General features: G+C 46.1%; 1 protein-coding gene across 3 annotated transcripts in view; it reads right to left on the bottom strand.

The window, feature by feature from the left end:
- GRIPAP1 (GRIP1 associated protein 1) overlaps positions 1 to 14,704 on the bottom strand; it is a 597,534-nt gene that overhangs the window by 398,592 nt on the left and 184,238 nt on the right. For 2 of the 3 annotated variants that reach the window (XM_085629701.1, XM_085629704.1), the window contains 4 exons: positions 11,370 to 11,447; positions 10,830 to 10,922; positions 5,599 to 5,733; positions 2,954 to 3,049 (listed from right to left, as the gene is read on the bottom strand). In XM_085629701.1, the coding sequence (XP_085485827.1) occupies positions 2,954 to 3,049; positions 5,599 to 5,733; positions 10,830 to 10,922; positions 11,370 to 11,447 (402 nt within the window). The remainder of the gene's footprint in view (positions 1 to 2,953; positions 3,050 to 5,598; positions 5,734 to 10,829; positions 10,923 to 11,369; positions 11,448 to 14,704) is intronic. The other variant, XM_085629702.1, reaches the window with a different exon arrangement.

Raw genomic sequence — 14,704 nt, 5'->3', positions numbered from 1 at the left:
TCACATTTCACATACATTGGGTCAGAAACTTATACAGGCTAGTAAATCATGCCAACTGTCAAGAGGGGGGGGGGGGACAACCTGGTGTCTGTTAGCGCGCCCACCGCCGCCCTCCTGAGATCCAGTCGCTTCACCCATAGTAGTTCAGATGTCATCTCGTGGGAAGGGGCCAACCCCACCGCCCACCAGCCATTGAGCCGTACAAGGAAACTAAGCTCGCCTACGCAACTGAGGCGTCAGTAAAGTCGAAAAGGTTACATGCAATACAAAGAAGAGAACCCAGAACAAAGGCAGCGTGTACATTGACGTGTATGGTGTGCTCCTACCCCCTGCCCACCCCGACCCCCCCCTCTAACTCCAGGAGCACCCCTCCAAGCCCTAATGGGCGCAGATACCCCAAGTGTTCCCAAACGCCTCATCTGTGGACCAATGATAATGGGAGCTGTACTGTTTCGCCAGCGAAAAGGACAGCTAGCTTAAAGCTCAGGTTCTATCCTGTGACTGAGAGGATGCCTATTTCTTAGTTTTTTTAGGGATTTCTTTAACCTTCACAAATCTAAAGCTGGACGCCAACCTACAGACTTTCTGACTATAAGAACAATCTACAATAAAATCACTGCTGTCTCTGACCTTGTGGTACAAAATCTATAGCTCCTTTGAAAAATAATTTTGATCCCTCCCTATTCCTCTAGGCGAAGGTTGTGAACCTCTTTTTACAGTGGATGATCTGCACAAATTCTGAAATGTGTCCCGTCTTCACTATGTCAAGAACCTTTTTGTCAGATGAAAATTCCTGTCAAGCTTCTTAGAAACACTGCATCCACCCCTGGAGGGAGGGTCAACTAAGTGGGGGAACGTCTGAAGAAGTCAGGTTCAGTGGCCTCCTGTGCGCCTCTGGATGGACACGCAGACCTCCTTTGCACAGCAGAATCGGTTTTCACATGGTGTAGGAAAAATGCATGCACATTGTCAGGTAATTTCTACTTATTCAATTTTGGAACTCCTCTGAAGTTAAACAAGGGGAAAACCTCTCACTCTAGTGTATATTTTTTCACCCCATGTGGCACATCATTTAGGACGATATTCTTTTTATGTTCTCTCCGCCACTGTTGATACTTAATGAGGGATGTCAATGTATAAACTGCTCTTCTGAAAAGATTCAGAATGACTTTCCAGAAGAAAGTGGAGCAGAGCTCTTGTGAGTTCTGTTCATGGTGATGTCCGGTAAACATATGACAGATGGAGCCTCTGCTGGAAGTAGAGATGGGAGCCTATCCCTCCGATTGGCCAGAGTTCAGGTCATATATATGAAAATGGGTAGGTGGTCTGTGGCTTTTCAAATGTTGTTTTGCACAGATACTGCTAATGAACATCGGTCACCTCAGGATCCTAGCACGACGACAGGAAATATTCAATCATGTGAAAATATGAAAAGACCCAAAGCTGAAGAATAGAGAGAAATCAATTTGCATCAGCTTTTCAGCTAGAAATCTACATCTACACAACCAAATATGAATGTCAATATTCACCCTGTAACAAAAACATGTGCCACTACTTGTTTAAAAGCAATAATCAATGTATTGTAACACAAAGCAGAGTGCACGTTTCACAGCTGAAATAACTGGATGGCCTGACGACATAATACATGTTCACAAGGTCTATCACTGCTGTTTTTCACAGGTCCAAAGCACTGCGGGATGCTGTAGTTGTGCATGCTATTTTTTAATGCCTCAAACATTTGTTTGCAAGGGATCTTGGATGACTATTCTCAATAACCTACTGCAGATATCCCAGAACTTGCTGCAGGGTTTCCATGACCTCACATGTGGGTTGGTCCAGGTTTGCAGACACATCTTCCCAGGTGGGTCTCTATGAGTTCACACACATGTGTATGTGGACTCAAATTCCATCAGCTCACACTCTAATTTTTACCGGCTCACAAGCAAATATCCACGGGTTCACCCATGAGGTTCCATGTACAGTTCATCGGAAGCAAAGACTTTTCTGCTCATAAATTCAAGCTTCTTTGTCTCCATCGTGAGGCGCGGTGTGGAAGGCATTTGGTATGTGCTTCAGGGAACGTATTTGTACAACCAGACTTTCCAGTGATAAGTGAGACAACAAAAAGTGAGGGGTCAACCTGAGAAGGCCTGTAGTGCCTGGCAAACGGTCTACAAACTGCTGGCTCTAAAAAAGGGTTTGACCACTGCAAGAACGGCAGGTTCAAGTGGGCCTCAGAATGGAATCATGGGTTCTGCCACTGATGAGGTGGGTTGCAAGTTCTCCAACAAAAGGTTAGGCTTCACCTGCGCAGAAGGTAAGACCAATTCCAAGGTTCACCTATTCTATGTACTACCGTCGTACATGAGTTAACTGCCTCAGAGATGTGGCTAGAAGGGAAAGGCCTGTGCCCTTCAGGAGAAGTGTCCAGGCTATTCACACTCTGCAAGTCCAGATAGAAGCCAACATCGGTACTAGAATTGGGAAGTGGGGTATCTGCCTCTGAATCATCATCCTCTATGAGGCCTTAATCTTTGTCAGGCACTGGGAGAGATACTTTCCCACAAATACAAGTCCTGGGAAACACCTGTGCAGCACTTAGGGGGTGGTTAGGGACATAAATGGCTCCCATCTGGGCATTCAGGCATGGTGCAGTCTCACACTGGAAAGTTTAGCTGCCCCACCTCAGCTTCAGGTGAAGTATGGTAACTTCTTGAAGATTCTCGCCAGCTCGAGAGCAGCGATCTTGTGGCCCCAACATGAGCCCATGTCTGTGCTCTTTACTGTGTCTTTCTGTATCGGAGTTTCTAAACGATACAAACTGCCACAGAAACCATTAATACTCAACCTCGCTACTACAGGCTAGTCAAGTACCTAAAAGGGAGTAAAACCTGGGTATGGAATTGGAGTGCACCAATTTGTGGGCCGGGGGACCAGTGGTAAACGATGGTACCTTTCTAGCCTCCTCCAAGTCCTGCAGCAGCCGCTCCTTCTCCTGCCCGAGCTCCTGCAGCTGCTCTGACAAACGAGTGTTTGCTCGAAGTGACTCCTGCAGAAAGAGAAGACCAAAGTTAAAGAAAATGAGAGCACATAGGCCAAACGCAAAATAAGGAATCCAAGAGGGCTGAAAGGAAAGGGGTCCTTCAACTGTCAGCAGAAAGGCAGGTCAATTTGTCACTAATTTGGGCAGTCTGTACAATTAATATCAATATATTCTTCATCAAGATGCTAGATAGTCACACAAATTTACCCTCCACACCCACTTATATTGCCCCTGCCCATTACTCCACCCCCAGAACTGTTGCCGATCAGTGACCGTCAGAGGCTCTGGGATGGTGTATATGTTTTTCCAAGACCTTTTGTTTCAGCTCCAAGGACAGTTAGTTCCTTCACTGCAGCCAGACACATTGTTAACACCAGTGAGCGCCGCATGTAGCACAAACCTGAGGTGTGCAGCAGAACTATTTCTCCTTGAAACCCTCCAAGAGTGCCTCATCTTGATGCAATGAGTTAGAAGCTACTTTGAGCTTTTGAAACGCTAACATAACTTTAAAATGAGTTGGACAGTGAGATATCTACAGTGCTACAACATGTCTTTGTTTTGCATGCCAAGAGCTCCAACGTAAGGCCTCCAGGCCCATATTAACATTTTACGTCAAATATATATAAACACGCATGCACATACTTTAATGGCCAACTTGTTAATGAAACATCTAAAAGCGAGTTTGTATACTTCATCTATCTGCCTCTGTGAGTTTTGTAAATTGGCCTAGTGGGAAAAGTGTTAAAGATGTCCTGTTCCCCTTGGAGGTTGTGCGAGAGGCCAGGCCTTCTGTGTCTCAGAGGAGAGGGCATTGTTCCTCAAAGGGGCAGGATGGGTGAAGCCACTGGGAGGCAGAGAGGCTAAAGACAGATACAGTGCAATGCAACATCCTTCACGGCTCATTCCAGGCCGCGCAGTAGAAGGTCATTGGAGCCTAGAGACAACATTAGTGTTTTCTCCAAGGTAATGTGTCTTTTTTTCAAGACAAATTAGCATGCAAGCCAGAATGCAACATAGGTTACCAAGTCAAGGGCACACGAATAGTGATCACCAGCAATTTCTGTTGCACCAGCAGGAGACCAGTTCTGCTTTTTTAGCAGACACTTTGAGGATACTTTGGAGGTTCTCTAGATGTTTGATGTGACAGTGCATGCACTTCATGTTGTTCTAAGTATCTGGAGGACATGTACTTTTGATGAGACTGCAGCTCAATTCGATAATCTCAAATAGCAGCAAAGCGTAGTCAGTCTTCAGGGGTCTTTCACCACAGCCTTGTTTTGAGCTCCTTGACAAGCTGGTCCTGAAACTGGCAACCATTAAGGACATAACTAGTACAGCACAGAGCTGTAACTGAAGCAATGAGCCTCACTCTACAAGACAAAGCACTAAATATCAGCTCGGAGGTATTCCAGCGCTAAGCAGCGCACCAGCACACATCCACACAGAGACAGAGGCCTATGGAGGTCAGTTATTCACACCCTACTCTGGGCACCAACAGATGCCAACTCAGAAAACGCATGGCCTCAGTGGTCCAAGTACTGCCACCTTGACCCCCATTTCAACAGTGCACACTCAATACGTGATGTTGACAATGCGCTTGATGAACCGGTTCACAAACCTCGAGTTTGAGTGTCAAGTGCTAAAAACTGACAAATCCAGAGAGGGACTGCCCAGAGGGGCACATATTCTTAAACTAAAGGTATTATTCCACCACCCAGAAATCATGTCAGCTGGGTGCCTTCGGATCACAGGCCTTCCATCCCTGGGCCCCTTTCTCTGGGTCACCACTCAGCATTTCATGGGAAAATTCAGCCGTCGCAGGTCTTTGTATTCCATGCAATGGGCCGTCACTGGCAGCTTCGTATCACACAACATATCACACCTGAGAACACCGGGAGGTGAGGGAGTTTACCTTTCCACAAGCCCATGTTAGTTACAACAGCACATGATACACTATTATTGCAGGCTCTCCAGCTTCGAAAGAAGTATTTAAGAATATCTCTTGTGCTGTACAGTCTGTTCCAGAAACCTGCCTAGTACCATAAAGTCTTACAATGAAATCTTCTTACAGATTATCAACATGTTTATAACACTGCCCCAGGCTGTGGCTGTCACAATATGGTGCTGTTCCTAACACTTTTAAACCTTAAAGTCACCTAGAAAAGAAGTGAGGAGTTTAGCTGACTGTGAAAGGTACAAGGCCTCTAGAAAGTAGTGATTTACATTTCTCTTGGGTGCAGAGCTTTGCAAAACATGGCTTTCAGAGGGGTGAGAGTGGTCATCATTGGAAAATAAAACTGAAGTGGCTCGTAATGAGAAATAAATGTCATGTTCCAACAGCACTAGTGCTTGAGTATAAAACAGATTTATATTTAGAAGAATCTAATAAGCAAGGACTTAAGAAGATGGTTCTGGCTTGAACAAGGCAATTATTCTCGGGAACGTTAATCTAGGAAAATTACAATAATGTAAAAAGGAATTAGCAGCTGCAAGTGGGTGCAGTTCTAAACCCATGCCAGGGCCAGGGATGCTGGCACTGGTTAACCCTCAGATACCTGTAGCTGTGTGTTCAGATCGTCACGCTGAGCCATCAGGGCCTCATTGTCCGCCTGCCGCTGCTGCAGCTCGGCCGTCAGCGACATGCCCTGCTCTCGCAGAAGATTCATCTCCTGCGTCTTCGACGTCTGGATCTAAAGACCAGTGACAAAACAAAAATAAGAAATTATAATCAATACCACCTAGGAGAAACTCACAACAGTAAAAATCTAGCCACGTGATACAGTGAATTACTGCAAACAACATAACATGTATGTGTGTCTTACACAAAGAACTTTGTGCTGAAACAACAGGACTGAATGATAATCAAAACTCAGACATGAGGAATCGGTAGTTTTCAAAAACACTCTATGAAAGGGGTTAAAGAAAGGGCCAGGCGATTTTTCCAGACATTCCCATTCCCATTGCCTACAAAATCATTGGTGAGCTCTGTGCCGCTTCATAACTTGGTTTATGCAAGATATTGAACAGGCAAGAGGAAAGGTCACATCACGTCATTGGTGAACACACCCCTGGGCTTGAACACATATTAAATATAAAAAAACATGTAGCCTCTCTCTGCTTCCTGGTGGGATCTCTCTATGGCCTGCACACCAGTGTAAGGTAGAAGGCATTGGGCCAGGAGAGGAACTTCTGTGTGGTTGCCATTTTCACTTCAAACTGGCCATCACTCCGGACATGCCCAGGAACAATGAGACTGTACCATCCCAGCAGCCCACAAGATGCCAACATGCAGGGAAGAGCACAATTGGGTTTGAGGAACCACAATATTCTCCGTTGTTGATGCAATGTTGATCCCACAATGTCGCCCACCTGAGCCATGCACAAAGGATGTCCATATCCGCTGATCCACCCCCTAAAAGGAAGGCATTCGTCCTTCATACCCACACCCTGGTAGCATAATACACTGAAGGATGTCACAGGGAACTGTTTGAACATTCTTTGTAGCCCTTACAGTCCCAGCGGTATTACAGGCTCTTCTTGTTTGAGGGTGGTAGCCTTTTGGGTTTCTAGATTTTGGGAGTGATCCGTTTTATTTTGGACTGAGTGCCCTGTTTTGCTCAAGTCTGGCCTAAGACCAGAGTTTGGCCCAATGTCCCTGCATCTGTATCACTTGTTCACTTTTTAGACCCTTTTGATAGAAGATAGCTAGAGCAAGGAAACAAGCGTTGCAAAAATTCCCAGCGTCAACCGAGTTAAGCCCCATAGGGTAGGAGTAACCTTAAAGCCAATGTTCTCAGAACTGTAGCTCCTAGTCCTTAGACACTATATGTATTTGTGGTGCTTTTTATCAGCACCAGTAAGCATGAGTGCATCTTATCTCAGCCTGCTCTATTTATCTCTTTGTTAATAAAGGTATTTTTTATTTTCCAATGGTAAAGCCCCCAAACTAGATATTGAGGTTACAGAGTGTCATTTACTGTGTTACACTGTCCTGGAGTTTCTAAACGCAGCCACCTCCTGGAGCAACCCATGGCTGTTCAACATTGCTATCAAAGAGTCAGGTGCCTGAAAAGAAGTTACCTGATCCGCTAGTTGGAGTACACCGGTGTTGTTGCCTCTGGGACAGCAGCAGTAAACTACAGCATCCACAAGGATGCCGTTCAGTAACCACTGACTGACCCAGGACTCAAAGAAAAGGCTGTATAGGACAACAAAGATCAGTGCAACAAAACATGGAGTCACAGAGGTGGGGCTGACACACCGAAAGAGTCTGATCAAATGTGAAAGGTTATTGGAGGCCATTATGTAGGGTGAGATCTTATCCAATTTAATCACCAGAATACTTTCAGCGATGATCTTAGACATCTAAGACACCCACACTATTCTAACATCGAACATGGCTTGTACTTTGAAATGGAACAAAGCTATACATCAGATGTTTACATCATTCTTATGGGCAGTCTCTTGTGTGACTACAAAAGAGAGCACTTTCTGCCTCCCGGGCAGAGCAGAAGTATGCGTACGCAAGTGTCACCACTGCAAGGACTAATATATGCAGCAATGTTGACGCTTCCCTCAATATCAGGATTAATTAAAAATACAACAACAGGCGGAGCTTTGGAATAAATACTCCCACTCTCGTCCACACTTCTGGGCTATCTCACTTGGGCTCAGCTGCTGAGCACCTCGGGGAAGTCTCCTCCTGCAGCGGTATCTTCTCCCATCCCGCAGCAAGCCAGGTGGTCTTCGGTGCTGAGGCACCCCACACCTTCTCCAGCAGCTCCTTGGAGACCTTCCAGGTCTATCTTCTCATCGCTTGGAAACTGCTGCCAGCATCACCAGTCCTGAATCTAAGAAATTCCTCTGGTATTCTTTGGGGAAATCTGGAACCAAGTGGGGAAGTTTCAGTCCCACTTTTATAGTCATGTTGAGGACAAGGAATGGGGAATTCACTGACTGGGTCCTGGAACAGGTCCAAAGTGTCCCCCTCTTAGTGTACCTCAAATTTACAGATCTTTTGCTTCTGGTGAAGCTTTCCACAGCACGAAGCGATGAGGAGCATCTTGCAGTGGAGCGACCCAAGACATGAGCACAGTCCCTTTGCACCTGCCAGCCGTTCGCCTTTGCAAGTGGCATCTCTGGGAGAGAACAGGGCCGGCCCTGCTTGGATGATTCAGTGGGCACAAGAAATGAGACACTGTCTCTACCGTCCCACACCCTTCATGAAGCCCAAAGGTGGTGCTCCGAAAGAGACAAAGATCAGACGTCTGCTGAAAAGGTCACTGCCGCACAACTGAAGCAGACCTGTCTCCATCCTCACTGGATACTGACTACAAACGGTTCACTTTGCCAGTCTGGAGAGGCGGCGCCTCTGCCCGCATCCTGTATCAAGCTTTCAAAGCAGTGATCCTGAATGGACCCAATGCCTCACAGCCACACACTTGCACTGGACATAGAGTGGCACTGCCAGTTACTAAATACAACCCGCCTGCACAGGAGCTTAACTCAGGAATGCTCACCTAGAGTCCGGGCATAACATGGTAGCGGAAATGTACCTGCTGGAGGTCGGTAGGCATCTCACTCAAGTACAGGAAGAAGGCCTGCCCTGCACGACATGTCAGAAAAACAGTATCCTGCCAGCACAGCTTCAGGAGTACCTCCTGGGCGTTGGACAGCAGTCCTGTGTTTCTGGCAAAGTGTGCGTTGTGCTCTCGTCTAAACCACAGAGCCAAGCTCTGGGTCTCAAAAACTTTTACACAGCCTGGGCATCAGCATGAGCCAGACTGCTGCGCGTGCTGGCTGAACAATAAAAAAAATCAGGATACTACTACAGACTAAGGAAGGGTCTGCTCAGCACAGGACTGAACGTCCATAAAACCATGCCGGGTCATTACTCTCCTAACAGTGGAACTTGACAACAGATGCATAAAACTTATGAGCAGACTCGAGGGGACACAGAAGAGTAATGAACTCATGGGTCACTGCCGAAGGGTTCTGGGAAAAAAGGGATGTCTACCCATGACTGTCTTAACGCATTGAATGAGGAAAGGATACTTTTATTTGATTTCTTTAAAATAATTCAAGGGTGGGACGAACCACCTGAATACATGAACATCAACCAATTGTGCTAGTTTAAAATTACAATAAACTAACTTGTATAAATAATAAAATCATGTTAGGGCTGTTTCTATTACAGCATGTAATGTCCAGCCCTACATGGAAAGCAGACTTCTAACTGAGATGGTTTAAACTGTACGCAAGCATGCATAGTTTCCCGCTGTATAATAAATTCTTAGTTCTATGGGCGGATGAACTGCAGAATTTAAATTAAGTAAACGAGGTGATTCTGCAAAGTCAAGTCCAGTTCATCTATCGCTCTTTTCTAGTTCAATTGCCGCTAGGTTCAATAATTCGACTGCCTTGCATGCCAATTGGACAGTTGAGCCTCCTGGGCATTTTTAGCGGCCACTCTACAACCCTTGTTTGTTCTCTCCTCAGTGTTGGCCGTAAGAGGGTTTTACGAATGTTTAGTTACGCCGGACAGATGCATAACAGGTGGAGTAGTGACTCATCTCCATGACCACAAAGGCGGCATTCCTTTGTCGGTCAGGTCGGTTTCCATTTTGGAGTAAGGTCTTTGGATGGGTAGGATCCCAGTCTCAATAGAATCTGATTCCGCGTATTCTGTTTTGAGAAATGTTCTAACAGGCATGATTGAGGTTTCAGAAGTTTGTAAGGTGGCATCACACTGAATGAATTAAATAGGGACGCTTGAGGACTGGAAGAGGAGTTATGCCTACTTGTTATGTTACATGTTAATATTCGCAGTAGTGGGTGTCGCTAGGAGCAGAGGTCATGTTAAACAGTTATTTGTCATGTATTAATTCTTATGCTATGTGCTTCTGATCTTGTGTTAACTCTTATTTAACTTTATGTGTTATTTCTTCCTTTGTGTTATTATGTTATATGCTGTTGGTCTAACACTGAATGCAGCCTACAAGCTCCTTCTGAGAGCGCCTATAAGAAGATGAAAAGGAAGGACTGAAGTGGTGTAAGAGTACAGAAAGAGGGCGAATAATCACAAACGTGTGAAGGGAGCATTCAGTCTAGTCCTGGTTGGAGTTGGTTGCAAATCTCCTAATATTTTATATTGAAAGTAACTATGTTAAAATGTAGAATCACATCATGAAATAGCAGAGCGACGAATATAAAATGTAGAAATAATAATTACAATGTTTTCATGCTACTTTAGGTTCACAATAATGACAAACCTATAAGCAAGAATCTCAGAATACCAAAAATGTGGCACTAGTCCTGACCCCCCCAATCCTTATCAGACTACTATGCCATACCCCTACCATTACCCTAACAGCATCACTAACCCTAACCCCAAATTTATAGCGGCTTCTCGAACCCTGGTTTTAACCATTCACTATTTTAAATTAATATAATAAAATAATGTTATATTTCAATGTACATTGTTTAAATATTCCTTGATGTTCTTTCTTCTTCCATAAATAAATTCAGTCTCACTGTCATTTTGCATTTATTCCTGTGATATTTTAATTCACACATCATTTTTTCTCAAACACCTGGAGGGGTACCTCCAAGCACCACTAACGTGGTTGGGGCGGGATGTAGTTAGGGATTGGGGATCAATGTGTCATTGCTAAATGACATGATTGGCTGAACCCCTGGCCACAGCACCAATCACACACAGCTCTACAGAAGGCCTCTGCTTCTCCCCATCACCCAACAGGCCCTGCACCCGCCCAGGTACCAGTACCTGTTCTAAAGCTGCCAGGTTCGTGCGCAGGGCATCGTTTTCAGAGAGGATGCTCTCCACCTGTTCTTGGCTCACAGCACTTTGACAAGCTACCTGCTCCGCGGCACAGGGGCCAGGTCGAGAAGGAAGGTTTGGAGAAAACAAAAACAAAAAAAGCGGAGGAGAGAAAACAGAAAAAATAAAAAAATAAGAGAAAGAGAGAAGCAGACATAGGAAGAGAAAATCCATGTTTGGAAAGAAGGAAAGAGACGTAGAAGTATTTAGCACACACATGCTGGGCTAAAAAAAATAATTTATATTTTCAAATAATGAACTGACCAAGTGAGGTGAATGAGATGGAGAAAGATCTACCATGAGGGAGGGCAGTGACCAGGGGTGGGTGGTGTGGAGGCAGATTTTGGGCAGTTTTGCTCCCTACAGCCTCTAGGGTTCAACAGGAAACGTGCGGCTAGTGTGGGGATTGTGTATGTGAAGGAGGGGAATGAATGAGCAGGTGACGCATGAAGACCCACTCCTGCACCGCGTGTGAGGGGTCCTTACCTGCTCCTGCAGGGCCTGCTGGGCCACCTCGTGCTCCTTCCTCTGGTTCTGCAACTGGCCCTTCAGGTCAGCAACATCCTGTGAAGGAAACCAGACGAGAGAATGTTGGCCCGGGCTGATAGACCTTTACCATCGAAGGGAGGGCTAGAAGCGGTGAGATGGTGTATCGAAGGGAGGGGAAGCAGCAGTGAGATGAAGTTTTGAAGAGAGGTGTAGATGCAGTCAGATGGTGCTTCAAAGGGAGGGTTAGAAGCAGTGATATGGTATATCAAAGGGAAGGTTAGAAGCGGTGTGATGGTATATGGAAGGGAGGTGTAGAAGCAGTGAGATGGTATATCGAAGGGAGGTGTAGAAGCGGTGATATGGTATATCGAAGGGAGGTGTAGAAGCGGTGATATGGTATATCGAAGGGAGGTGTAGAAGCGGTGATATGGTATATCGAAGGGAGGTGTAGAAGCGGTGATATGGTATATCGAAGGGAGGTGTAGAAGTGGTGAGATGGTATATCGAAGGGAGGTGTAGAAGTGGTGAGATGGTATATCGAAGGGAGGTGTAGAAGCGGTGATATGGTATATCGAAGGGAGGTGTAGAAGCGGTGATATGGTATATCGAAGGGAGGTGTAGAAGCGGTGAGATGGTATATCGAAGGGAGGTGTAGAAGTGGTGAGATGGTATATCGAAGGGAGGTGTAGAAGTGGTGATATGGTATATCGAAGGGAGGTGTAGAAGTGGTGAGATCGTATATCGAAGGGAGGTGTAGAAGCAGTGAGATGGTATATCGAAGGGAGGTGTAGAAGTGGTGAGATCGTATATCGAAGGGTGGGTAGTAGCAGTGAGATGGTATATCGAAGGGAGGTGTAGAAGCAGTGAGATGGTATATCGAAGGGAGGTGTAGAAGTGGTGAGATGGTATATCGAAGGGAGGTGTAGAAGTGGTGAGATGGTATATCGAAGGGAGGTGTAGAAGTGGTGATATGGTATATCGAAGGGAGGTGTAGAAGTGGTGATATGGTATATCGAAGGGAGGTGTAGAAGTGGTGAGATCGTATATCGAAGGGAGGTGTAGAAGCAGTGAGATGGTATATCGAAGGGAGGTGTAGAAGCAGTGAGATGGTATATCGAAGGGAGGTGTAGAAGTGGTGAGATCGTATATCGAAGGGAGGGGTAGTAGCAGTGAGATGGTGTGTCTGCAGAGCCCCCTAGTACTGAGACGGGAGGGATAGGAATGGTAAGACGTGTACCGAAGGGAGGAGAAGAAGCTGTGAGATGTGCATCAAAGGGAGGTGTAGAAGCGGTGAGATGGTATATCAAAGGGAGGGGTAGAAGCAGTGAGATGGTATATCGAAGGGAGGTGTAGAAGTGGTGAGATCGTATATCGAAGGGAGGTGTAGAAGTGGTGAGATCGTATATCGAAGGGAGGTGTAGAAGCAGTGAGATGGTATATCGAAGGGAGGTGTAGAAGCGGTGATATGGTATATCGAAGGGAGGTGTAGAAGCGGTGATATGGTATATCGAAGGGAGGTGTAGAAGCGGTGAGATGGTATATCGAAGGGAGGTGTAGAAGTGGTGAGATGGTATATCGAAGGGAGGTGTAGAAGTGGTGATATGGTATATCGAAGGGAGGTGTAGAAGTGGTGAGATCGTATATCGAAGGGAGGTGTAGAAGCAGTGAGATGGTATATCGAAGGGAGGTGTAGAAGTGGTGAGATCGTATATCGAAGGGTGGGTAGTAGCAGTGAGATGGTATATCGAAGGGAGGTGTAGAAGCAGTGAGATGGTATATCGAAGGGAGGTGTAGAAGTGGTGAGATGGTATATCGAAGGGAGGTGTAGAAGTGGTGAGATGGTATATCGAAGGGAGGTGTAGAAGTGGTGATATGGTATATCGAAGGGAGGTGTAGAAGTGGTGATATGGTATATCGAAGGGAGGTGTAGAAGTGGTGAGATCGTATATCGAAGGGAGGTGTAGAAGCAGTGAGATGGTATATCGAAGGGAGGTGTAGAAGCAGTGAGATGGTATATCGAAGGGAGGTGTAGAAGTGGTGAGATCGTATATCGAAGGGAGGGGTAGTAGCAGTGAGATGGTGTGTCTGCAGAGCCCCCTAGTACTGAGACGGGAGGGATAGGAATGGTAAGACGTGTACCGAAGGGAGGAGAAGAAGCTGTGAGATGTGCATCAAAGGGAGGTGTAGAAGCGGTGAGATGGTATATCAAAGGGAGGGGTAGAAGCAGTGAGATGGTATATCGAAGGGAGGTGTAGAAGTGGTGAGATCGTATATCGAAGGGAGGTGTAGAAGTGGTGAGATCGTATATCGAAGGGAGGTGTAGAAGCAGTGAGATGGTATATCGAAGGGAGGTGTAGAAGCAGTGAGATGGTATATCGAAGGGAGGTGTAGAAGCGGTGAGATGGTATATCGAAGGGAGGTGTAGAAGCGGTGATATGGTATATGAAAGGGAGGTGTAGAAGTGGTGAGATGGTATATCGAAGGGAGGTGTAGAAGCAGTGAGATGGTATATCGAAGGGAGGTGTAGAAGTGGTGAGATGGTATATCGAAGGGAGGTGTAGAAGTGGTGAGATGGTATATCGAAGGGAGGTGTAGAAGTGGTGATATGGTATATCGAAGGGAGGTGTAGAAGTGGTGATATGGTATATCGAAGGGAGGTGTAGAAGTGGTGAGATCGTATATCGAAGGGAGGTGTAGAAGCAGTGAGATGGTATATCGAAGGGAGGTGTAGAAGCAGTGAGATGGTATATCGAAGGGAGGTGTAGAAGTGGTGAGATCGTATATCGAAGGGAGGGGTAGTAGCAGTGAGATGGTATATCGAAGGGAGGGGTAGTAGCAGTGAGATGGTATATCGAAGGGAGGGGTAGTAGCAGTGAGATGGTGTGTCTGCAGAGCCCCCTAGTACTGAGACGGGAGGGATAGGAATGGTAAGACGTGTACCGAAGGGAGGAGAAGAAGCTGTGAGATGTGCATCAAAGGGAGGTGTAGAAGCGGTGAGATGGTATATCAAAGGGAGGGGTAGAAGCAGTGAGATGGTATATCGAAGGGAGGTGTAGAAGTGGTGAGATCGTATATCGAAGGGAGGTGTAGAAGTGGTGAGATCGTATATCGAAGGGAGGTGTAGAAGCGGTGAGATGGTATATCAAAGGGAGGAGAAGAAGCTGTGAGAGGTGTATCACAGGGAGGGGTAGAAGCGGTGAGATGGTGTGTCTGCAGAAACCCTACTGAAAAAAGAGGGGTAGAAGGGGTGGGATGGGGTGTGTGCAGAGTCCCCTGGTTCTAAGAAGGGTAGAAGTGGTGAGATGGTGAGCTTGGTGAGGTTGTCTGCATTG

The sequence above is a fragment of the Triturus cristatus genome, chromosome 10 (genome assembly GCF_964204655.1).
Source record: "Triturus cristatus chromosome 10, aTriCri1.1, whole genome shotgun sequence".
NCBI lineage: Eukaryota > Metazoa > Chordata > Amphibia > Caudata > Salamandridae > Triturus > Triturus cristatus.
This window is presented reverse-complemented; position numbering and strand designations above follow the sequence as displayed.